This window comes from Lepisma saccharinum, chromosome 25, assembly GCF_977018435.1.
Source record: "Lepisma saccharinum chromosome 25, izLepSacc3.1, whole genome shotgun sequence".
Taxonomy (NCBI): domain Eukaryota; kingdom Metazoa; phylum Arthropoda; class Insecta; order Zygentoma; family Lepismatidae; genus Lepisma; species Lepisma saccharinum.
Genome location: NC_139253.1, coordinates 87259 through 113983, shown reverse-complemented (window position 1 = coordinate 113983; position 26725 = coordinate 87259). Strand labels below are relative to the sequence as shown.

Genomic DNA, 26725 nt, shown 5'->3' with positions numbered 1-26725 from the left:
TACCACACGTTTGTAAATTTGAAATGAACAAAGCATGTTTAAGGCAGGCTAGTGGTGTATAGTGTGTCTTACAGTCCAAGGAAGTGGCCATAGAGTATAAACATGCAAACACAAGTTACAGTCATATTGAAGTACAGTATGTAGTAAAATGAATAAAATCCTTACTTCTAAAAACATACTTATTGAACCTTTGCAAGGGGGCATTCATACATTGATAATGATGATAACAGTACATTCGTACATGACGTGTGAAGTAGAGATGGCTAAATCTATTAAAAAAAAATATTAAAAAAAATATTAAAAAAATAAATAAATTGGAAAAATTGTTAAACTTCTCTCTCCAAAATTCGGATTGCTTCCGAAATCCGGGTAGTAGAATTTTTGAATAGAGATTTTTAGATTTTCCGGAATCCTGATATTTTTGGCCGTCCCTGGTGTGAAAGTAAGATATGTTAGGAAAAAGGTTCTGTTTGAGTAAGTATGTATCACCTCGAGAACAAAAATCTTGATCAATCTTGTCATTTGTAAGCTTAGTAAACACAAAACAGCAGGAAGTACTTCGTGTTTTGTAAACCAAGAACATTTTTTCCCCCAAAAAAATCTATATTTTAACCGCAGAATCCAAAAAAATTAATAGAAATACTATGAAGAAAATAGAATGGATCCAGAACTGGTTTTTTCCAGTCCTTTCTAGCACTAACCGTGGGGAAATTTATGCTTTTGCTTACTTATGTTTTTTCTATGCACCATTACTTTCGTCATGTGTTCTGTGTAAGTTGCGTTGCCCTTCAGTATGTTTTTTTTTTCTCTTAAAAAACAAGAGCATTGCATACTTTACAGTGCTGAACATTCTGAAAAGTTTCATCTTGATGTCACAGAAACCCTGCCGTGTTTGTAAACAAGGAGGCTGGAAAAAAAAAAAAAGGTCTCTCATGACCAGACCTTCAAAAGCAGGGGGAAAGCAGTCGAAGGACCTGGTGCGATGAGCTGGCTTGCCTGACACCATTGCAGCAGGAGGAAAGCGGTCGAAGGACCTGCTGCGATGAGCTGGCTTGCCTGACACCATTGCACTCAATGGAAATGCAGCGGGATGGTTGGGCATGGGGGAGGGGGTTTAGAACTGGGCTAAATGCAAACATTTCTTTATGAATTTTGGGCCTCTTCATAATAGCCTTTGAAAATGTATGATTAACCCCTATTTGCTAATTTAGACCACGTAGACGACATGTTACCAGTGGCATGCCCAAGAGGGGATTATTAATCTGTTTTATACCCCCCCCCCCCTGACCCAGTATTTCTAAAAAAAAAATAACTTCAAGGGCAGGCAAAGATGGCAAAACTGACTAATTTTGCTCAAATATGCGAATATTCTAATTTTTTTTCTTCCCTAAAATATTTAAAAAGCAATATTTTTATTTTGCTTTGTCATCGCTGCATCTCCCGATGACCGGACACCTCGCCTCTGGTACAAATTACAAATTTGTATGTCTGCACAAACAAATGGAAATGTGATTGTTATGCATCGAGGACGTGACTTCCCCCATAATCATGACAATCTAATACGATGCCATGTTCTTTTATGCATGTTGCGGAGCATCATTGATGTCACCCCTTGGAAGGCTTCTTGAAAGCTAAGGCTTCATTGGAAACATATTGGTGCTGCCGCATCTTCTGCTTAATGATGCCCCACAATTCATTATCTGGCATGGTGAAATCTGGACTGCGTGGCGGCAAAGACAACAGCACAGGTAACTGTTCACTGCCGCATCCAATCCAGCGGTGTGGAAATGCAGTGTTGAGCCATTGACAGATGACAATGGCAAAGTGTGCGGGTGCACAGTCGTGTTGAAACCAGAGAGTGTCCTTAATGCAGGCCGCTTGCAGCTGTGGAAGTAACCAGGTCTGCAGCATGTGAAGATACGACACTTGATTCAGTGATCTCTCGAAGAAGTAAGGGCCAAACAGATGATCTGCATTCATAGCTGCCCACAGCATCACATGTAGAGGATTTGCCTCAATTTCCTGATAAAAAAAATGTGGATTTTCCTTAGTCCAGAAGAAGATATTTCTGCTTCGGGAACTCCAATAAATTGCGCATTCATCGGTAAACAGGACGTCCTTTTGCCTTGACTGTGTTGGAAATGTTTTCAGCAACACTGTACATGTGGTCTGGCACCTGTCCAAATCAGTGTCTGTTAATTCATTCACAGGCACAGGACGAAAAGGTTTCACTTGCAGGCATTTCTTCATATGGTCGCGCATGGTCATTTGCTGCACTTGCAGCTTGGTGGAACGTTTCCTTGTTGACTTCATGGGCGATTGAGCAAGGATTCTGCAATGGCCACACACGTTTCTCTCAGAGTGGATGGTCTCCCACTGCATGGCGCATCTTTCTCACTTCCCGTGCTAAAGGCTTTCTTTTCCCACTTACACAAGTGACTTCTGCTTGGTGGTGCTTTACTAAATCGAGCCACGAAATCCTGCATGCTGTTCTTCATGATTTTACCGCTCTGTGGATGCTCGTGGACCCACACGGCAGCCACAAGTCTCTCCTCCACACAGAACATGCTAGTGTCCACCATTGTGACATCTTCACAATGGCTTTCAGGTGCTGTTTTCCTCAGTGGCCAACAGATGTCTCCCATCACTCACTTCTGCCTCCCAATCTCTGACGAAGGTATCACTAGTACAATTTCCATGCACATAAAGTCCGCAAGAAAACAGGTGTCCTGGGACTTTTCGCCCACCCTGTACATAACCTGGCAGAGATGCTGTGATTCAGGACTAAATGCAAACATTTCTTTATGAATTTTGGGCCTCTTCATAATAGCCTTTGAAAATGTATGATTAACCCCTATTTGCTAATTTAGACCACGTAGATGACATGTTACCAGTGGCATGCCCAAGAAGGGATTAATAATCTGTTTTATAACCCCCCCCCCCGTTTGACCCAGTATTTCTAAAAAAAAATAACTTCAAGGGCAGGCAAAGATGGCAAAACTGAGTACTGAGGGCTGACTACTAAAAAAGCAAACATAACACTGCCATTTTGAAAATCCTGGGCACACCCCTGCATGTTATGTAGAAGTATGTATTGACAGAAAAGGCACCTATTGAGAGGCAACTTGTTAAATAATTTTCTGAATATGACTTCATATCTTGAAAGCAACTGAAATTTTTTGTTGCAATGTGACTTGGAGGAAAAAGGAAGACCAAGTAGGGAAAAATAAAAATTTCATAATGCTAAAAAAAATATCAAAACTTTCACTGAGCTGCGGGTAATTACTGAAAATCTCAAACAGTCCACTTGAATAAACCATAGAAGAAACAATTCTTAACAACAATGCTGACGGCATCCTTTTTGGATTAGAATCGATGGGTTGTACACAATAAAAGCTATCCCACTTCAATATGCACACTAAGAGCTAATTGTGTTTTTGGATAAAAATAGGTTTTGAAAAAGGGGTGCTTGCACACCCTCACCCCTGAAAATTATAGGATTCCAAATGCTGCTATTTAATTTGTGCTGTCCTGTTTCCATTAAATTTTATTCAGCTACTGTATAGTTTACTCATGTTGAAATAATCCCTTTGATTAGTACCTTCTTTATGAACAAAATTTGAGAGAGAGATTAATATAGCTTAGCCTTACACAATTTTACAATGACACAGCAATGAATGAAAAAAATGAGTATAATTGTACTTTTATTGAACATTCTTATTGGTCAGCACATCGTCAGATAACTCATTGAATGACAAAAGACAATTACAATGAATAGTGCTCGTAAATTGACAATGATTTTGTATTTCTGTTTATTTTGATGTCAGTCAGGCTGCATAAAGGCAGCAATTTTTGTGTTCCAATTAGAACGCCTTTTGAGAAATGAACTTTAAACCAGTTGGAAGTTTTATTTGCGTAGAATCTGCAGTTCCCTGTGTATTCACAGCTATGTAAGTCTTCTTGTTGCTGCTGGTGGATGATGCGATGCTTAAAATGTAGGAATTCAGTTTGCAAAGCTCGACTGGAAACAAGGAAAAGAAAAAGTACAATAATAATAATAAATTAATTTTTTAATAATAATTATCTCTTATTTGTCTTCTTTACGTGTGGTATGGATGTCGCAAGTTTTTAATCTTGTTTGGGGCATGTAATTGTTATTTTTAAACACAACATTTCCACTGTTTCAAATGGTATTGAAGTGAGATGCCAAGGACAATAATTGGATGTTTTTGTTAACAAAAGATTACAAACATGCAGCACCATTACATTCAGGATGGCAGTCTTTACTCGAAAACTTCAAATTTGAACCAATAAGTTAGCAAGTATAAACATTCCTTGTTTTGTTTGTAATATCTACAAACAAAACAAGGAAAGATGCAAAACATTAGGAAGGTATGTGGGAAGAAGAGAAGAAACAAAACAAACTGTAACAATCCCACCACATGTTAACTCCCCTAATGAGCATATTTGAAAGAGTGGGGAAATATTGTGCTTAAAACCACAATTGTCTGTTAGAATCAATAACAACAGTACATTATATAATTTATTTTTAATAAATTTGGCACAGGCACAAGCTATATATTCTATAGTGCAATTAATAATGATTCCATCGTGGGAATATTATACCTTGTCCTCCTGATGTTATTCCTTCATGATATTAAGGACTGTTTGTCCATGCAAACCAAAAGCAGCTCCCAGAAGATTGAAAATTTATTATCTAAAGATAAACAATCGTCCATGATAGAAATTGAATCTCCACTTGGTAGCATGATGCAAGCATCATTGTCAGGCAGGCCAAGCCTACATTTTCCTGATGATAGCAATGATGCATTCAAGATATTGAAATTAAATACTGGCTCAACCTGGCTGATCTTATGATCACTTGTTTGCAATGTACCCTGCTAGAGAATGAGAAATTGAGAAGGTGATTGAGTAAAGTACCATTGTTATTTACTAATGTGATTAGATAATAATAGTAAAAAACCTGTGGCGCAACAGCCTGCAAGGGCCAGGACCTACCTACAGACTGCTGTCCTCACTCCCACCTACTGAGGAGGGAGATCATGCGACCAGTTATGGGGTGATGTGTGGTCAGCATGAAGAGCCCCCAGTCATTGTTGTAGGTTTCCATGACTGGGTTACACTACTCATTCGTAGCTCTCCAATTTCCTCACGATGGTGGGTGGCCACCATCCCATACACAGGCCGATATCTCAAGTGAAAAGTTGTTACACTTTCCCCAGGAGACTCGAATCTGCATCCATCCCGTAGTCAGACCCTAAAGCATTATGCTTTAGACCACGGTGTGGGACAATGTGATTAGATTATCTCAGTAGTAGATTTACATATTCTATTCTTCACCTACCTATAACATTTGAGAGATCCTGTTGGCCATTGGAACTCTCAAACAGCAGCACATTACCACTCAAAGTGACACCGGTTTGGAAGACTGTGTTGTTCAGCGCAATCAGGTATGGAACAGTGTCTCTTGTTGTACCTAGAAAAAAACGTGAACAACCAATGTGAGTGAAAATTTCCCACCTTAAAAAAATAATTTCCTCCATTTGTATTTAAGCTTAGTTTGAGAAATATTGTATATGAACTTTAAACTTTACATTGTCTCAAGAAGCATATGCCTGGAAACATCTACATGAGAAGGTGTTTGAGAAATGCTCGTTAAATAAACCCATGGCACAAAAGTGTATTGGCCTGCCAATGATATTTTCTTGGCATTTGGTTAGGTCATAGAATCCCATCACATCTGTTAGAAGTTTCTTTCTCAGTAAAACATGAAACTTCAAGAATAACATGAATAATTAAGACACTTAATGCTGTGGTACACAATCATGGATGTCCACAGGATCTTTTCTAGGAAAGGCCAAGCAAGGTATTTTTTCAGGAGGGGCAAATGACATTTCCCCCATAATAGTGTTGCCCCCTTAAAAAAAAACACTTCAGATTGAAATTATCATATTTCTGCAATACCCTTTCAACAATTAACAAAACAGGAGTGTGACCCTACCCCTTGCTCCCCCTTCCAGAGATGTATGCATCTTTAAAATGAATTATTTCAGAACAGCAAGTGTAATGTTAAGGTGGTATTATAGTTTTTAATAAACCTAATTGAGATTAACCAAATAATGGAGATACTTACGGGTATTAGTAAAAATAACGGGCACGTCACTGGAAACTGACAGTTTTCAAATGGGGATCACAAAGCAGGGAGAGGGGGTAGAGATGAAAATAGGGTGCCATTGAACTCACTTGGTCATTCCATTTTCAGCACAGATCGGATCGACGTGATAGCAAGAAGAAATAGAGTGTGTGTGTGTGACGTCAGTGAAGCCAAAATAGCTTGCGAGAACCATGTTGGGTGGTGCCACCCACCTGTTGCATCCATTGGTTAACATTCAGCGAGAGGGAATTTCGTCAGGAAAAATAAGGCTGCTTGTTATGTTTCTTTATGTTTAAATAGTCAGAAAGAATACGGCAAACTTACGCAAGGATTTGGAATTCCATCCATACAAATTTGTGATCGTGCAGAAGTTACACGAAGATTATCCACAATGTTCAGCCTTCACCAGGAACATGCTTGACATTTTCACAAACATGAAGACTCCCATCTTATGCTGAGTGCAGCTGGCATTGTGTCTACTGCTGTCACCCCATGCTAAGCTCAGCTGAGCCGATTCAAACTGCCAAAAATAGCATGAGTTCAATGCCACCCTACTTTCATCTCTACCCCCTCTCCCTGCTTCGACATTCCCATTTGAAAACTGTCCATTTCCGTGAGGCACCCTGTATAATTCATGATGAGAAGTTGAAAAATAGGTGACCTGGGACACTTCTAGGGCTCTGTTTGTTATATCCATTGATAGAAAGTGTACATTCACGACTATCATACATTTCATTGGACTACCTTATATATGAAGAAAAACATTTCATTACAGACATTCTACAAACTTACCTAGTATTGAGTGAGATTCCTGGCCTTTTGAGATCGTAACACTGACCACTTTTGAATCGTGAAATGAGGCTGGGACGTCTCTGCTGTGCTTTGTGGCGATTTCGATGCCCTTCTCTTTGGCTAAGGCTGGAGCGTTTATCATGTTGATGCCATTCTGATTTCCGCTTGCCAGTTCACCCACCAAAACTGCTGTGCTTAGGAACCCCAAATGCTCCATGCCACAACCTAGAGTGAAAGAACATTGACAAAGTTATATTTCTATAAGCAAATTTTCAAGTAACTTTTCTGCATTTGTTAAATTTAAACCGAGACCAACAAGAAAAGGCCCCTTCACCCGTTGGATGAAAATCTCTTGAAGTTGATTTATTTGGTTTACTGAGACCTCTTACAATTGAAGGATTGTTTGTATTATTATATGACAATTAAGATTACGAAGAAGGAAATCAAAATTATTTTAGCGTAATTATAATGTTGTAGAGTACACACTCGTGAAATTTAATCATCATCTTGAACCAAAATATTTTTTTAAAATAATTAATCACTTTGCAAAATTCAGAAAAATATTTCAAAATAAATGGATCATGACAACTTTTTTCTGAAAACAATACAAATATGAAATTCAAAGACTAAAAAGTAATGCCTTTTGAAAATGATTTCCTACTTTGCCATTTGTAAATTGCTGTAAAAAGTTTTAAAAAATCCCACTGCAAGCCTTGAAAAATATTGACTTGTAATATGAACTGAACACAGAACTACCCAACTGGCCTAAACTAACAGTACATACATTTGCAAGCGTTGATATCACTTACCATGAGTAGAAACTTCAATGTGGATTCCTGGAGCTGACGGAGGGATGAAGCTGGATGCAAGTGTTCCCAGGCATTGAGCAAGATTGATCCAGGGGATATTTTCTTTCACTAAAGAGCTTCCCAAGATGGGGGCATTCACTACACCAGGAACACTCTTACCCTAGGAAAAGATATATTCAAATAAAAAAGCAGAACCATATACATTTTTACTAGGTTAATTCTGCAATCAAATGTAGAAATGTGCAGGTGGTAAAAATTGTTACCTAAAATACAGAGAAAACCTAATAGAAGCAAGAAAAAGGATAGGACCAACTAAAGGATGCTGCACTACTCTCTTGCTAGGAGTTAGTCACATTATTACAATGTATTTTAGGGCCACCCTTTTTATGTCATCTGCTATGGAATTTTTTCATATATTAGTTTGGCATCTAAAATTTGAAAAAAAAAAAAAAAATCCTTAATACAGAACAAATCTATTTTGTGTTAGGAGAACAATAACACACACGCAGGGATACATAAAACAAAAATAATAACAAGATGATTCACACTGTTCTGAAATATTCTTTTGAGACACTGAAGCCTGGAAGCATCATCTAATGAGTTCTAATTTCAATTCATTGTCAGTTCAATATTTCAAACTCAATTAGGTATTAAATCATTTTGTGGCTTCATAACTTTCGCAACTCAGATTTCTGTATGCTTTCTTACCATCTATGTTCAGATGATGACTTTATTAAAAACACACGAAGGTGTAAATTGTCATGATTCCTTTCAGAAGTTTAGTCATTCCAGATTGAACAGACAAGATGCAGGTCTACGACTGATTTCAAGGTGATAAGCATGAGATGTACTGTATCATGTGTCCCTTGAAGAGGAACCAATCAAATGCAGGATTTAGAAGCATGTCCTACGTCTATTGTGTCCGAAATTAAAATTGACTGAAGGCTAATTGTAACTGACATGAATACATATCTCTGGTTCAATGAAATAAAGGACCACCAACTCTACCTTCACAGCAATTTTACAAGTGCTAATACTGGGTACACAAGTGTTTACTGGGAGATGAACATTCTTGAATGCCTTAAACTAGTAACTGTCCTGAAGTACAAGGCATGAACTGTGGTACATGTGGCGATGGAAGGAAAAGAATCAGTAGCACATCCTGAGAGAGTCCGATCACGATGTACAAAAAATATTCTAATGGCGTACCTTAGTCAGGTCTATGAACTGTTCAGCAATCTCCACGGCAACCCGCTTCTGTGCCTCCTTGGTGCTGGCCCCCAGGTGAGGGGTGCAGACGACCAACGGGTGTTGCAACAACTCTGTATAGTACTGGCTCTTGGGTGGTTCTTCCACAAAAACATCCAGACCAGCTCCTCCACACTGACCTGACTGCAGAGCTCGGATCAGCGCCATCTCGTCAATTATTCCACCTCTAGCGACGTTCACAATCTTCACCCCTTTCTTGCATTTTGCAAAAACAGCATCATTGATGAGGTCTGGGGAAAGGATTTAGAACTTTTGGTCCCAGGACACAAGTTGAATCTTTGGTGTTCAGAAAATACATCAAGTTTTAAGACATTCTTAAATGAAGCTATGCAAATCCAACAGCAATGTCTTGCTTCCTTTTCAAAGTATTTTTATCTCAGATTGTAACTAAATCACTCTGCATAACAAAGTACTACATAGCAATGCAGGATGAAATTTGTAAAGATGTTACTACTCTTGTTGACCTGTGGAAGTATCAAGAAGCCAAAGAACATTTCTAAATTATTTTTTATCAAAGTCGCTTAAATGTGCTCGATTTTTGACTTTCTATAAAGTATATTCTGTAATGACCTGTAGTAAAAATAAATAAATAAAAAGGATTACTTACGTTTGGTCTGGGGAATAAGAGGTGTGTGGACCGTAATGTAGTCAGTCTGGCCCCAAATTTCCTCCAGTTCCATCTTCTCTACATTGAACTCCTTTGCAGCCTCTGCAGACACGATGGGATCAAAGCCAATCGTCTGAAAGAGGGTAGCTGATTAGGTGTGGGAGCCAGTACTAGGAAAATAAGTGTTCAAATAATGGAGCTTGAAAAGAACCTGTTTCTTTTCTCTATTCAGTGTTTCTCTATTGAACATTTGTAGTCTTGTGTCAAATTAGTATCAGTTATCCTTGCAATTTTATGTTTAAAATTATGACTTCCTTATTCCTCCACAACTGCTAGCTGTGATACTTTCCACACAAGTTACTCTTTTGAATTTCGTTACTACTTTCTGCAGGTTAGGATAGGTGAACTGGTGTAGTTAAGTATATGGAAGGAAACGAGAGATTGAGATTGCAGGACATGAAGGTGGGATTATTGTGTGAAAAAAAAGCAAGCAGTGAACTGAAAGAATTTGGAAATCTGCATTTCAGAACATAAGTGCAAAAACTTTCCTTACCCTCATTCCATACGCCTGCATTCTGAGCGCCACTTCCCTGCCTATTCTTCCCAGCCCAATCACAGCTAGAGTCTTGCCATAGAGCTCCGATCCCATGAAGTTCTTCCTTTCCCAGGCTCCTGCCTTGAGTGAGGCTGTGGCAGCTGGCACGATCCTAAGAAGGAGGCATTTAGTGAGAATAAATCAAGCAGATTGAAAATGTTTGAGTGATTTAATGATTTTTCTTAAATTTAATCTTCCTGGGAAATTATAATCAGCTGTGTCATCTGGTCAACATATTTACTACTCTGTCATTGTGATGCAGTTTGTAAAATACCCTGGTATTACCAGTGGTATGCCCAGGATTTTCCAAAGGGAGGGGTACATACACTTTTTTGGTAGTCAGCCCTTATTTTGCCTCCTACCTTTGACTTTTCTTATTAGGAATACTGGGTCAAAGGGGAGGGGCAATAATTTACAAGTAATACCCCCCACCAACTGGGTATTACTTGTTTTATGACTAAAGCACTAGTGCCATGCCATGAATAGCCACTGCAAAGATACACATTACAGAATAGTAGAAAATAGTGGAGCTACCCAAATAGCGAAACTGTTTTAACCACTTTGTGGCTATTTAGATTTTAAAGGACAATAAAAGTTAATAGGAAAGGAACATGCAGCTTTGATGTTCTTATCTCATATATTAAGGATGGTTATATTTTAATAAAGGTTTTAATGATCAAACCACTCCCATTCACTGAGTAAACACGTATGGCTCAGGGCAGACATTTTTACATATCTCATTTTAAACAAGCAGGTTATTCTGAACGTCGCACCTGTTCATTCTGAAAGTCACACGTGTTCCAGAGTTTTTAGAAGAATTTTTACATGCATTGTATTTGCTTGTCAAAGAAATTATAAAAACTTATGTACAGTTTTAAAAATTATTACAAAAATTTCGCCAATGTGATTGAAATAGATAAGCCTCTGGATGTTGGGAGGAATTCTGAACAGACCAATTTTTTATGTTATAGGCCATATCAAACTAGACACATTACTGGCCAAGGTTCAGCAGAACTTTAAAAACGAAAGTTTCATTTTAATGTATAAAGTACCTGGACAGGAATATTTTATTGCTTGGCACTAACATAATTTGTCTACTAAATTTGGTACACAACGACACTGAGATCAGCATGGCAAGAATGTAACATGATGAGAAAGACTTCTAAAAATGTTACAATATAACATTCTTGTACAACAGGCAACAACATACCTTGCTAGGTTTGCAATGAGGCAGCATGTCAGCTCACAGGCACTGACCGAGTTTCCACCAGGTGCACTGGAATAAATGAAATAATTAGTAAATTTATATCTCAATAACATATACTTAATTATATCATTTAAATAAATTAATATATTTTATGAGATATATTTATATCTGAAGTAGACAAAGATAATTTGTCTATCAATCTTAAGTTGTTTGTCACTTTATGTTGTGTATTTCTTTCTTTACTGTGATGATTAGAGTGGAATATAATTCTCATGAAATGTATAAACTACAATCACAAACATTTCCATTATAATTGAAATTATAATCTTTCATCTCAAACATGGTTTTAGCTTCTCGTGTTGTTATTTTAGGCATGCAAACAAAATGAAGTACCTCAAATTCTAATGTTTCTCTTGAGGATGTATAGAGTTCTTGTGCCACCAGGGTTCTTCCTTGGGAAGGGCTTCATGGGACCATTTGTAACCTTGTCTTGACTTTGAAATTCAACTTTATCTTTTGTTCTTAATGGCACTACGAAGCATACTATCAAACAAAACCATTTGAATGCTGGTGAGCTTACATTGATTGATTGATTGATTTGGTGTTTTAAGTCCACTTTTCGCACATTAAGGCTACTCGGGACTGGACCTAGAGTTTAAAGTGGGATCCGAACCACTTGTGGTTTGGTTTGAGTTGGTGTTTTAAGTCCACTTTATGCACAGTAAGGCTAATCGGGACTTACAGTTTAAAGTGGGATACGAACCACTTGTGCCTCCACCGGGTATCGAACCAGGGACCCCTTGATTATAAGGCGACGACGCTACCACTTCGCCATCAGGGAGGCTTGGTGAGCTTACATAGGAGAATCTGGATACTCTCTACAGAAGTAGCATCAACATGATTTGATTATACAGGGTGTCTCATCTAACATTGCAACCTGAAATATTTCGTGAAACAACAAATATTGAAAAACTGCTTTCGCAGATATATAGGTATGAGAGGGGCTCATGAAATTAGTGTACACAATACGTTGAACTACGTAAGGATGTACGATTTTCAACACAAACTTAGTTTTTTTTAAACATGGAAATCCCATTTTATTTTCAGCTCATTTGAAAAAGTATGGAAAAAATCATTAAGAATGGCGTGTGTTACATTGTAATACGTCAAGTAGTTCTCAAGTAAATGTAACCGGAAGTTGACGCTTGAAACACACATTCTCACAATCTGATTCGTGTGTCGTAACATGCATATCCCCCTTTTGACGCCATTCGTGTATCGTAACAAACTTGTTCTCTTCTGCATACTATGCGTTGTGCTTAGGAAAGTTGTTACGTTCCAACAACTGCAGGTTGTACACTTCGCAACATCTTATTTGACCGCCCTGCACTTCAGCTCCAGGTGAGAGTAGCCAACTTTGAGTAGGTTCTTCCACTAGACGAAAAACGCTGCATGTGAGAGGTTTTCAATTTTGCACTTTCCATGGACTTAGAAACTAGGGTGACCCAGAGATGAATACCCATTTTGGAATGAACATTACACAGTTAATTGTACACCAAACTGTATTATTTTTGTTGTATAATGTGTGTGATATATTGCCATTTATTTTACATTTATTTATTGCATTTACCATGGAGTCGTTGTCGGTGGAACATCACGTGTTCATGTATGATGCCTATGTTGCAGCTCAGAGGTTCAGCACCTGGAGGTGTTTTTGGAGTTACAGTGCCGGTGTTTCGAAACTGCTTAACTCATTTTAAGATTGTTTTGCATGTTGGAACTGATCCATGCCGCTTTACGTGGAAGTGCCGGTGGAATAACCTCGGAGCTGCAACCACTGAGTCGCCGTTTCTCACATAGGCATCACACGTGAACACGCGATGTTCCACCGACAACGACTCCATGGTGACTGCAATAAATAAATAAATAAATTTAAAATAAATGTCAATATATCACACATATTATATAACAAAAATAATAAAGAGTTTGGTGTACAATTAACTGTGTACTGTTCATTCCAAAATTGGTATACATCTCTGGGTCACCCTATATAAACCGCTATTATAATACACAATCAAACAGAAATAATAAATTGGAAAAAGAACCTTGAAGAATATTTACGATTCTGCTTGCTCGACTTGAAATTTGAGGGGTTTGAAACACTGAATAGTTTTTTTCTCCACCTGGAGGAAATCGCCAACAAGTTTGTGCAGAAAGAAGCAAATTTGTGAGGAGTTTATGCGACATTTTATTTACAATACCTTGCAAAATATCGAACAGTTCTCAAACAGTTATACTTTTTACGACTTGTCGAGAAAATGTGTTTGGAACACAGGAAGGTGGGAGTCTTCATAAACGAGAAAACGTCTAAGTTAACGTAGAGCAGTTGGTTAGGCACTGATATCCTTATTTTTCGTGAAGGGTTAAAGGTCGTGGGTTCAAATCCCACCTTCTCCTCTTTTTTTTCTGAACAGAGACCGTTGATATTAGAATATTTAAAAATGAATCCGATTTACACTTGAGGAACGTCCCTTCTGCGCATATTTCCACTTAGAAGTTGCAGATTTCCAGTATTACGGTTAAAACTTTTGTTTAGTTATTGTTCATATGTTGTGTTAACACACACATCATGATTAATTCACAAATCACATATATGTATTGAGGATGCAAAATATAATGTTGGCTATTTAAGTTATGTATTGTTTGTTCTTCACTGACACCTAAAATATTGATTATTTGATTTCGATATACTAAAAAAACATACATAAGTAGTGATGTAGTGCATTACTGTAACGAAGGAGAGAGTTTGAGGAGTTCAAATTCCTAAGATTGGTAATTTTATGTTTGTTGTCAATCCCCTCGCCACCATCTTACCATGCGTCTAAAACTAAATAGTAAATCGCCAATTGCGACGGAGGCCGATTTTTAATAAGAAACTACTAATAAGTATTTATATAGTGACAAACAAAAAAATTCAAAACCTCAATGATATTTAATTCCTCACTGCTTTGTATCTAAAATGTTTGTCTTCTTTGAACAGAAACTACGAGTATCAGATATAACAAACTTTCCAATATTCGAAACCACCATTACAGACTTAGCTCTATGTAACTTGATTCTGCGCATTCCACGTGGCATGTGACTTCATCCTATCATCGAAAAAACTTCCTCTTACTATTTCCTTTCCTCTCGTGAAATACAGACACCAATGTTAACTTCTTAGCACGGTGGATAAACTTTACATCCAACGATAAACTCCTGAAAAAATCCTGCCTAGGTGGAGAATCAAACCTACGACGTCCCTCGTGAAAATCGAGCACGTTCATGTTAAAATTTGCTATCAGTTTGAAGAAACCAACTCACACAATGTCATGTCTATAATTTCCTCATGACAATTTTCATGAGGAAACTAATTCAGAAAAAAATCGAGAAACGCTGAAAGGGAAAAATGATGAACATGTCTATTGTTGTTTTGTCATATTTTGTAAATTGTGTAAAAATTCCGCGTTTTGAACAAGCAATCGTTTAGTTACGAAGCCTTTTGTTGTTTGTTTGAAGTAGGAACAGGAGAGCGAAAAAGAGTCATTTGAACCAGACCCCGTTTGACAAGAAATTTCAGCTTTTCTCCAAAGACTGCATGAAAAGAGATATGAAAGGGATATTCAACGTATGAAATATAAAATATGTGTGACATTAAAACAATGGAAACCTTGAAAGATAATACTAACGAACTTCAAACTATGAAAAACACATTTTCGTGATGGAAAACTTCAAGTCATTTTCGAAATATGAACTTCATTTTTTTCTGTATTATAAAGTGGATATATGGGACGATGCGATCCCTCAGCAAGAAAAATTTAAGTAAGCCGCCTTCTACCTCCAACTTTTTCAATGGTCGTAATTACTAATTAGGGTAAGGAAGTTCATGAAAAATCCACATTTTTTTCTGACCCTTAAAAACAATGCTAAACCTGATATGTCAGTTTCCCTTCAGTTAGACCCGGAAAAAACACTATTTTACATTTTGGTTTTTGCATTTTTCGGCCTTTTTGGCTTTTAGTTTATTTGTCAGTATTTTTAACAGTTTTTGTTTCATTTTTGCGGTTTATTTTTCTCCTCCCCTGTTGTTTCGTGCATTATAAATGCATTTACTAGTAAAACTTAAATATTTAGATTTCTTGACATGGTCCTTTTAGCAAATTCACCACGAATCGAAAATACGGTCAATGGAAAAGCATAATATTATTGTTAACTGAAATGTTTGGCAATGGATTAAAATACTTTGCGTGAAGATCTACTTTGAGGTTCTTTTTCTGGACACTATTATCGCTTTAATCTGTACTTTTAAAGTAAAATTAGTCACAATATTAAATGCAATTATACTCTGGTGTATGCGAAGCAGAACTGTATTTTCGGACGCTGGCCGACTACAGTATCATAGAAGGCCCACTCTGAAAGGAGATGGATTGGTTGATTTGGGGTTTTAAGTCACTTTTATGCATAGTAAGACTAATCGGGACTGGGCCTACAGTTTAAAGTAGGATCCGAACCGATTGCATAAAATAACGTGAAGCGTGTGGTGTAGAGTCCTCCTCCGTAGTCGAGCGGGTTAAGGCGTTCACTCGTCTTGAGATCGTTCGCTGCGGGACGGCGTAGGTTCGAATCCGGCTCTGGTCGGAATTTATTCGACCTACGTATAGGGCCGGTGGCAACCTACCATCGTGAGGAAATTGGGAAGCTCCGAGTGAGTGAGCGTAATCCGGTCGAGACGACCTACTATAACGGCTGGGGATACGTCGGGCTGATCACCCGACTATTCCAATACTGGTTGAAGATCGCCATGCTTAAAGGTGACGAGAGAAAGTGTGGGAGGGAGACCGGCAGTCGGTAGGTAGGCCCAGGCCCTTCATGGGCTGTTGCGCAAAGGTGTGGTGTAGAGGGGCCGTGTTTGCTTGCGGAATGGAAGGTCATGGGTTGAAACCTACTTCTTTGCAAAATCATTTTCGGGAAGTAAAAGGCTTTGGACGAGAATGCTTATCTACGTTTCTTGGATATTTCCATTGCTATTTATGCGATTTATGTCCAGCATTTCCGGATACAGAAAGATGCGATGTAAAGTCTGAGGTGGGTAGTTTCATATAGTTGAATATAGCATAATATTTGTGGTTGTATCATTTGAAAATCCGACGTATACTTTAGGTCCGCAGTGAAGAGCACAAACAAAGAACATCGTATTTGTGTGTATGTGTGTATGATGGTATGTGTGTGTGTTGTTGTCGTTGTTTTAAGTCTACCTTATGCACAGATAGGCTAATCGGGACTGGACCTACAGTTTAAACAGGAATCCGAACCACTGTGCAATGAGCCTCCAACTGATATTAAAACTGGGACACCTTTATTACAACATGCTGTTTAAGAACATGTATTTATGATATATTAATTCTTAACGTGCGTTAACATAGCTTTTGACAGCTGAATGAAAAGAAAAGTCTTGCCAAAAATCCTGTCAATCACTGAAAAATCAAGATGAGCAGAAACTTTCCCGAGGTATGCATCGCATAAATATTTACAGTGATTTAATATAATCTTATATTACATTATTGCAACACTTTGTAATCGGTAAATAACAATAAAAAAAAGAATTAGGAGTGGGTATGAGATTTGAACCTACGATGTTTCGTTCTTGACGAAAAAGTCAAACGAGACGACCATCTAATCAACTGCTCCAGGAGATTACTAACGTGAAACTCTGTAAAACAAGTTGATCTCAGTTGAAATAACATTTTGCCGGAGTTCCGAACATTTTATTTTTATTTATTTATTTCGTCTTCTTTTACATGGCGAAGTTAAGGCTGTGGAGCCTTTTCTTCCACTTGACCATGTTTACAAAAAATTGAATATGGTATAATTAAAATATTGAAAAAAAGAAAGAAAAAATATATATAAAAATTACAGAGAAATAAAAAATACAAAGAAAAATTACATATAAGAATGGTAATCTAACCTATAGATACGGGCACACACACTCACACACACACATACATATTTTTGCCCTTACACACGTACAAGCAAATACATAACACTACACTTACTTAAGCACAGTCCAACATTATACAACTTAAACACAGTCCAAAACTGTATACTTTGATGATAATTCATCTTAATTATTACGTTAAATCATTTTTGTGCCTTACGTCCTTCTATCATTCTCTGCACCCGCCATATTATTAGGGAAATCAAAGATTTAATTTACATTGTATAATATGTGTAACTTTAACAATTTTTTGAACGGCACAATTGAGGAAGAGACATGAATTTCAGGTTGCAACTTGTTCCAAAGGCCTGCTGAGGTAACAGTAAAAGAATTTGCATAAAAGTTGGATTTGTGGAGTGGAATGGAGAGCAGAGACCTTTCGCGTGATCTGGTGTTGCGGCTGTGAAAGTCGGAAAGATGTTGAAATCTGTTATATAGATATTGCGGGTCTTTATTTGGAGGATTTTGTACAGTAAAATTAACTTATGAAAATTACGTTTATCGCTTAATTTAAGAAACTCGACCTTCGCAAAGTACGATGTCAAATGCTCTGAATATTTTAGATCGAAAACTAAACGAAGGCAGGCATTTTGAATTCGCTGCAGTCGTTTAGCTTGCTCATGATTGACATCCAAGAAAGCAATGTCGCAATAGTCAACAATTGGAAATACAAGAGACTGGACCAGTTTAATTGTTATGCCTTCAGGGAGGAAGTTTCTGAGCCGATAGAGTGAATGCAATGCACCGAAAGCTCTTCTCGATACCGAGTTAACTTGCTCTGCCCTGGTGAGATGGTGGTTGAGTATCACCAGTGGCGTAGCATCGACATTTCAGGTGGAAACGCCAAGTCCGAAGGAAGGGTCGGCCCTTTCTTGCTTTAAAAATTTAGTTATGGAATTAGTCGCCACAGGTATCGTTTATTTGCCTGAAGTCAGCTGGGTTTTCAATAAAACATCATCCATGCATGTTTTAGCTAGAAAATTACATGCCTTACTATACCACAAATATTTTGAACTCTGGTGTTTTATACCTTTTTGTATACCTTTCTGCATGACGCAAGTCATTAAAAACCTATCTGAATCACAAGCGCCTGTGCACAACAGCAGACGTCATTGTTGTGGATGATCCAACTACTGATTGATTTGATTTATTTTCTACCACTTTTGGTTAATTGCGAATATGAATATGAGTGATGATATTGATGAAGGCACACTGACAAAGAACACCCATACTCACGCCGGGATTCGAACCAGGGGCCTCTGTCGTCTTGGCTGACACGGAGGTGGGTGGATGATCCAAATATCGTACACTCTACTGACGTAACAGTGCCGATTAGTAATTCAGACCACTGTTTATTACATCTTGAGAATGCTGATAAACATTTTAAAATAATTTTGTCCAGAGACCATTCGATGTTAAGAGTTTTCAAATGAATGCTAAACATTTCCATTGAAACAATATTAAGCAGTTAGTTAATAACGAAAAAATAATAACAATAAAAAAATAGTTTTGCGGGTTAAGTGGTAGAGCAGCCACAGGCTGAATTTCTACCACGAGGACTTCACCAACTTATTTGACAAAAACTGTGTTGATATTTTAGTTTTTAATGCACATCACTGTTCGTGCGATAAATTATACAATGCGTGGCCATTAAGAAGCGGTATATTTGAGATTGGTAAAGTTACGTCAGTCAATATTGCGTATTGTAGCATCACATAGCGCATGAGCGCGAAGACCGGGTAGTAATTCTACCGCTGTCGTCTGCTTCAGAAGGCGGGAAGGGTCACATGAACCAATCACGGTAGACCTCTGCTGCTCCGTACGCTGGCGTATGAGAGAGCATTTACGCGCGTGCTGTAGACATCGAAGCTTTCCCTCCAGAAAGGCAGCAAGGAATATAGAATCCTGTACGCCGAACCTGTTCGGCGTACGGCCTGGAAAGGCATTGAAAAGAGATGCTAGAAAGAGTGTTGAGAGTGGAGCGTTGCAAGCGGATCGCGAAAAATAGCTATTATAATGCCAAGAAGGTCAAACATATGAAATTAGTCACGTTTTACTTTACATTCACAGCATTTACGCATTTTTTACATTTTAAATCTGGGAACGCCGGGCGTACTATAACGCTACGCCACTGAGTATCACACCCATATTCTTAACAGTAGTTGAAAAAGGCAGATGAATATCATTTACGTTGAGTCTAGGGAGGCTAGATTTATCTATTTTGCTCAAAATTCTAGGGGAACCTACAAGAATACACTGGGTTTTAGTCGGGTTTAGATGTAGGCCTAAGCCATGGTGTGCAGACCAAGTACTCAATTGTTTAAGGTCATTGTTCACAATTTATATCGCATGCAGTATTTCTTGCGGGGAGAAAGAAATTAACTGAAAATCGTCGGCATAGATATGATATTTACAGCAGTTAAGCACCATCGGGAGGTCGTTTATATACAGAGCAAATAAGAGGGGGCCGAGTACAGTGCCTTGAGGGACACAGATCAGGGAAAAGACGCCCTTTGTAGAATCGTCCGGTATTGTGCAATTTATCTTTACTGCAATTTTGCCTAAAATAGAGAGAAATTTGCTTCATTGCATTGAAATGTGATTTCAATTCTCTCCAGATGGTGGAGAACGAGTTCAGTGTTTCCAACTGCACATAAATTCCCCTATTTTCCATTTCTGAACGAATACTCTTAAAGAAAAATCAACATTTGTATCTATAATTTACGATTTTTGTTTAATTGTGTATTATATTACTGGTTTTAACTTCATGAAATGTGAAAGAATGAAAGAAATTCACAAGAGCGTTTCCGTTTAGAAAAATAAAACTGTTGCTAAGTTGGATACTATTTGTGGACTCTGAAGCGCTATGTTGCCAAATTTACGAATTCAGGACTTGGAATTTTTTCAGGGCGGTCAAATAAGATGTTGCGAAGAGTACATAAGTAAACTCTGACAAATTATCTAAAAGGTTCTGATACATCTTTCTGAGTTATCAAATAAGGGTTTATTAAAAAGTATAAATTTTAAACATTCCGCCATCAGTTACATACATAAATGATAGTACATTAACATCTTTCTAATTTTTAATTTGCGTTCATTTGTTTACGTCATAATTTTTAGTACATTGGAACAATCAACTCTTCTCGTTTGGTCATGCCAAATCTTTAAGTTTTAAACTTTGAAACTTTGCAGCTTATACATTTTTCCTTCAAATTGATTTATCAAATAAAGTAAGGGCGTAACAAAGTACACTGATTAACCAGACATTTGTGATAGTGTACGTACGTCAGGACTGTTGCTGAGAAAATAGTATTTTCAGACTCGGAAAAGGCCGGGATGATACTTATCTATGGCGAGTGTAAGAAAATGCAGCACATGCGTGCAGGCTGTATGCATGACGACATTCGCGCTCTGCTCTGCCGACAGGCATAGTGAGGGATGCGCCTTCACGCTCAACTTCAGGTTACATTTACTTGAGAACTACTTGACGTATTACAATGTAACAAATGCCATTCTTAATGATTTTTTCCGTACTTTCAAATGAGCTGAAAATAAAATGGGGTTTCCATTAAAAGAAAACTAACTTTGTGTTGAAAATCGTACTTCCTTACGTAGTTGAACGTATTGTGTCCACCAGTTTCATGAGCCCCTCTCATACCTATATATCTGTGAAAGCAGTTTTTCAATATTTGTTGTTGTTCATGAATATTTCAGGTTGCAATGTTACATGCGACACCCTGTATATATATATTTCGATTTATATACATATTCTGTAACTTAAAACTCAGTGGTGTCGCGTGCGGTTCACATACGAGGGTTCACAATATTGTTTTTGTACTGAATGCAGATTTACTCCTCTCCCTTGTAACTTCATATTAAATTGAAAAAGTGAGAATAACAGTTCAATTTATTTTCAACAATTTCTCCCCAAAATCACGCTATATTTAAAGTAATTAATACAAGAAGGACCTAGGCGAAATTGTCCCTCTCCCCCTTAAAATCTGCCAGGTTTAGCGAATTGTCGCTAAAGTTTGCATAGCACAGACCTTTTCGAGACCCCCTAGACATGCCTTGTATATGCTGCACTCTGGTGCCGAATGTAAGAAGTATTCTCTCTTGCATCAGGGTTCGCACAGCGAAGTGAACATCTTCGAGGTATAGTGCCCAACAGCCCCTTAGTTGTCAGCTCTATACAACACGCACAGACTTTGTGTTCAACGCCCTCCGTGGAACACCGTGGGAGTCAGTGTTACCAACTATCTAAAAAAGTTACCAGACGTAAAAGAAGTCTTCTCAGAGTAAATTGTGTGTATATTCTCGTACATTAAACATAGTATTTTTTCGAATAAATATACGTATGTGTGTTTGTGTGCATTTAATGTGTACGTAATATAAGACATATACATGAGTGTTCACGTGCTCAGGCGACGCGCCTGTTAAAACTTCATATTCATTATTGTGCTTGCATGTATTTAATTCCATGGTTATCTACACTATTATCTTTAATGGCTTCACGTTTTGCATAATATGCATTGTTGTTACTATCATTATCAACTTATCTGTACCAGAAATCTAGAAGGATTTATTGATGCATGAAGATTTATTGAATGTAAAGAAAATCACGTACTTTAGAACGATAATCCCCCTCTTTGTAGCCGCAACTAAGTCAATGTTGTCTACTCCTGTCCCAGCTCTGCCAATCACTCGCAGGGACGTTGCTGCAGCCAAAACCTCAGCAGTGACCTTGGTGTCAGATCGAACAATGAGACCATCATGTTTCTGAAAGATACAATGGAACGAAATTGATCGACATGTAGCATTCGTTCAGTACATGCCAAGTACTCATATTTGCATATAATTTGAGGTTCATGTTTGAAAAACAGGAATTGGTGATAATTTCAATGCAACACAGAAGAATTATTATTTGAAAAATATGAACAGCAATGTACTTATAGCTATAGAAAATAGTACTATTCGCGAAGACACATTTATCATCAACATAATTGATGCTACTACCAGTGTCATTTAACTTTCATATAATTAGGAGGACATCATGGAAATAATAGGCTATCACACACAACCTGGAAATTGCAATCAAAAGAGAATTAGGTTTTGTAAATTTAGTGCTACCTTACTTTTGAAAATTATATAAAAAAGTTGATATGTTTGGTATAGTGATGTAATGTACTACACAATGTTTCTTCTTTTTTGTTATGATGTACTAAACTAAATACTGTTTTGTATCTTGACTTTTTCCATGCCCTTTTAATCAAGGGTCTACGTAAGAAAAAAATTCAAATTCAAATATTAATTAATATATTATTAGTATTAATATTTGGTAGCATTGATAATCTGGAAGTGTACTTCAATTTTTTTTTTATTTTTTAAGTATGGTTTATCATTTTAAGAATGGCACTTCCCAGTTTTTAAGTTTTGATGTGCACGAAAGATATATTACAGGAGTGTAGCATAAAATATAAGCTCGGTCAGGTTTGGCATACTACACCCTTCATTAAAGCTTGGCTCATGCGATATTCCATTATAATATTAAAAAGGACAGTCACCTTGGCACACCAGTAACCTTATAACATATTTCAATAACACTATTTACTATTATGTCTCATTTCCCACAATGGCACGGTTTGCCAGAGGCTCAGGTTCCAGTCCCGGTTGAGCCTGCATTCGTCACTGAAATTCCTACATAGGAATTCTGTTTTGCTACAAAAACTAATCATTCATTTCTGAAGGTGTCATTAGGTAATGACCTTTGATTAAATACATAAGTGTTAAGAATTCCGTTGCGGTTTTCCATAAGATACTTTGATACTTCTACAAGTTTCAAGATAATAAAAAAGATCAGATCTTTTATCAGATTCTCCTGATAGGAATTTCTCAATGTGGTTGTTTTTAAAACCAAACACAATCAATTTTTGTAAGGTGTATTCGTTACCAAAGTAACAACAATGTAACTTATTGAGGGTTTTACTCATACCAGTTAAAGTGAAGTAAAGTGAATACGAGGGTCACTATTTATATTTTGAGCCTTGGCAACACTGATTGAAGTTAGGCGCGATTTGACGTTTGCACGGAATCGTCTGGCATTATTGACCATAACGTACTTCAAATGTTTTGTCAATAGCTTGATTTTTGTTGTTTATGTTGCCTTGGAGATTGCGCGACAACAATAAAATGGAATTAACTCTAACATTTTCGTGCGATGATTTTTTACGATTTTCGACGTGGATTATCAAGACAAGAGTGCATCGATCAACTTACTTCCACATTTGGCGATGAAGCCCCATCCTTTGGCACTGTGAAACGCTGGTATAACGAATTTAATCGTGGCCGCCATTCGCTCACCGACGAGATTCGCGAAGGTCGTCCAAATTCAGTTGTTGTTCAAGAAAACATTGATGCTGTGCAAAACCTAATGCTGCAAGATCGTCATGTGACATTCTGCGAGATTGAGGCAACCATAGGCATTAGTTCCACCAGCATATATAAAATATTACATGATCATTTAGCTGTGAGAAAAAGGTATGTTCTCGTTGGATCCCACACAATTTGACAAAAACTCAAAAAGACGCTCGCGTCAATTGGTGCAAACAAATGCTCAATGAATACAATCGTGGTGCTTCAAAAGACGTATATAAGATTGTAACAGGTGACGAATCATGGATATATGCATATGAGCCGGAACGTAAACAGCAGTCGACTGTGTGGGTGTTTCAAGATGAACCCAATCCAACAAAAGTTGTTTGCGCTCGAAGCACATCGAAACAAATGGTCGCCTGCTTTTTCGGGAAAACTGGTCATGTGGCAACTGTGCCTTTAGAGAAACGTAGAACGGTCAACTCTGAATGGTACACAACAATTTGTTTGCCAGAGGTCTTCGGTCAAATACGGAAAACAAACAAACGCATTCTTCATCAAGACAATGCCAGCTGTCACACATCTCGTCTAACAACCGACTTTATGAACAGTCAAACAATCTAATTAATGGGTCATCCGCCGTACAGTCCTGATTTGGCATCCAATGACTTCTTCTCGTTCCCGAATGTCAAGAATAAATTGCGTGGACAACGATTTTCGTCGGCGGAAGACTCCGTTGATGCGTTCAAAAAACATATTATGGAGGTGTCTCAAGAAGATTGGAAAAACTGCTTTGACAAATGGTTCGAATGAATGCAAAAGTGTATTGGCCATAAAGGAGAATACTTCGAAAAACAATAAAGCAGTTTTCAATGCCAAATTCCTGTTTTTTCATTGTTAGGCTCAAAATATAAATAGTGACCCTCGTATTCTTACTCAGCAATGGTTTTGGTATTATACATTGCAAAATAACAAATCTTCACTTTTGAACCCATGAATAAGTTTTTCACCCTAACCACTCAAGTAAAATATAGGTGATTCACTCATGCACAATTTGTTACAGTTTGATTATTGTCTTGGTAGTGTTAGTAACTCTTCTTTTAGAAAAAAAGTCACTAAACTTCCTTTATTCCAGTTGAAGATTTATCACATAGTAACTATTTTTGTGACTTAACAATAAGAATAATATGCAGCTTAAGTAACACCCAATAAATTCTTTCTAATAGATTGTCATTTTCAGATTGATGAAAATAATAACCATCTATAAAAATGACATTCAATGAAAGATACCAAAGTTTACAGAGGATAATGCTGAATATACTATTTAAGATAATGCGAGGAATGAATGGATCAAGATAGCGCATGCTTATTGGAAGCCAGGTGGCAAAGTTTATTCATGGCGATCTTTGTCCTTGTCATACACAGGAACTTATCAGATTTTCTAATGATGGAATTTAAGCACAGCAACAGCACCGATATTTAATGTATGCATAGAAATCTTAAAGAGAAGCTACTGTTTCCAGGAGCACAGAGGTGAATTGCCTCCTTCGATTTCAAATTTTATGTAAATAAAAATACATTTTGTAAAATTTTCTTGCTTTTCTCACTTTCGTCAAGTTCAGAGCCGTAGCTATGAGGTCAGCGCGAGTAGGCCATGGATGCCGAGCGATCTAAATGAAAAAAAGTTTTAAAAAGAGAATGCCATGGCGACCAGTGAAATTATTTGTGTACTATTAAATCAATATTTTTTCAATGCAAGAATTGGATCTAAAAATTTTCTTCTTGCTCGCTTAACTCGCAAAATGATTCTTTTCTGTAATGTAATGTATTGAAATTATGTGTGTTGTATATATGTACTGAATACATACACAATGTAGTGTTAGCATGTTGCATATGAATTTTCTTATTTTATGCCACTCGATGTTGCATATGTGTAAAACATAGCTACTTTGTGCATGAAAGTTATACATGTTATATGTACAAAAATAATTATCTTCGGAATGCATTTCATTCATTTTCTGCCACTCAAAAATACAGTGTGTGTGCTTGTTTTCCATTATTAGCGCTAATGTGAAATTGACGATGTTGAAAAAATATTTCAAATCGTTTGACCAAACAAATGCTTTAGCACCGACTTCTACCCCTTTTTTGCGTAATTTATGAGGATAATAACGTTTTTGATACTACTACTATTACTACTACTACCACTAGTAATAATAATAATAATGCCATTATTATTATTGTTGTTGTTGGTACGTTTATAATGGTACTTGCCCCCCCCCCCCCACAAGACAAAAATTCGTGGTTGCGCCTCTGAATCTAATCTGCTTTTCCTTCTGTTGCAAGTATCTATCATCAGTTGCCGAGAGAGGAGCAGTTCCCTCTCAGCTGGTTAGAAACACTCGTGCAACGTCACATTGACCTCAGATAACTCCCGCCGAACTCTGCAATTACTCTATGGACGCACGTCATCCGAAAGAAAACCGGTTACATCCGGATTAGCTGGCCCGCCCCTTCCCCCCGCGAGTAATTTTCCTTGCAAGGCCAGTTGGCGTCTGGAGCCGCGCCAAGAATAGTCACCGGTCGGGTAATTATATGCGACATATTCCTTGTATATGCGAGACGTTTGGTGGCCGAGTGTGTTACGTACGCTATCTCGTCTCCGAGCATTCTAAGTTCGAGTCCAGGTTTGATCGTAATTCTCGTCGGGAAGTGGAAACCTCGGAGGGACAAGGCATTGTCGATTTGAAAATACCTGTTTCGTAACATCTCAAAGCAGTCCTAGACTGAAGGAACACTTGCAAATAACACTCGTGCCTAGGCCGAGATTTGAACCCGGGACGTCATAGAACGCCGTGCTAAACT

At 37.6% G+C, this 26725-nt stretch overlaps 1 protein-coding gene across 1 annotated transcript in view; it reads right to left on the bottom strand.

The window, feature by feature from the left end:
• Positions 1–3691: 3691 nt before the first annotated feature.
• The window catches only part of LOC145978621 (D-3-phosphoglycerate dehydrogenase), a 47998-nt gene continuing 24964 nt past the window's right edge, over positions 3692–26725 (bottom strand). The window contains exons 2-10 of the mRNA XM_083111353.1: positions 22116–22267; positions 11458–11523; positions 10206–10359; positions 9653–9785; positions 8986–9275; positions 7777–7936; positions 6968–7192; positions 5366–5497; positions 3692–4021 (exon numbers count right to left, since the gene is read on the bottom strand). Of these exons, the coding sequence (XP_082967479.1) occupies positions 3864–4021; positions 5366–5497; positions 6968–7192; positions 7777–7936; positions 8986–9275; positions 9653–9785; positions 10206–10359; positions 11458–11523; positions 22116–22267 (1470 nt within the window). The 3' untranslated portion in view covers positions 3692–3863. The remainder of the gene's footprint in view (positions 4022–5365; positions 5498–6967; positions 7193–7776; positions 7937–8985; positions 9276–9652; positions 9786–10205; positions 10360–11457; positions 11524–22115; positions 22268–26725) is intronic.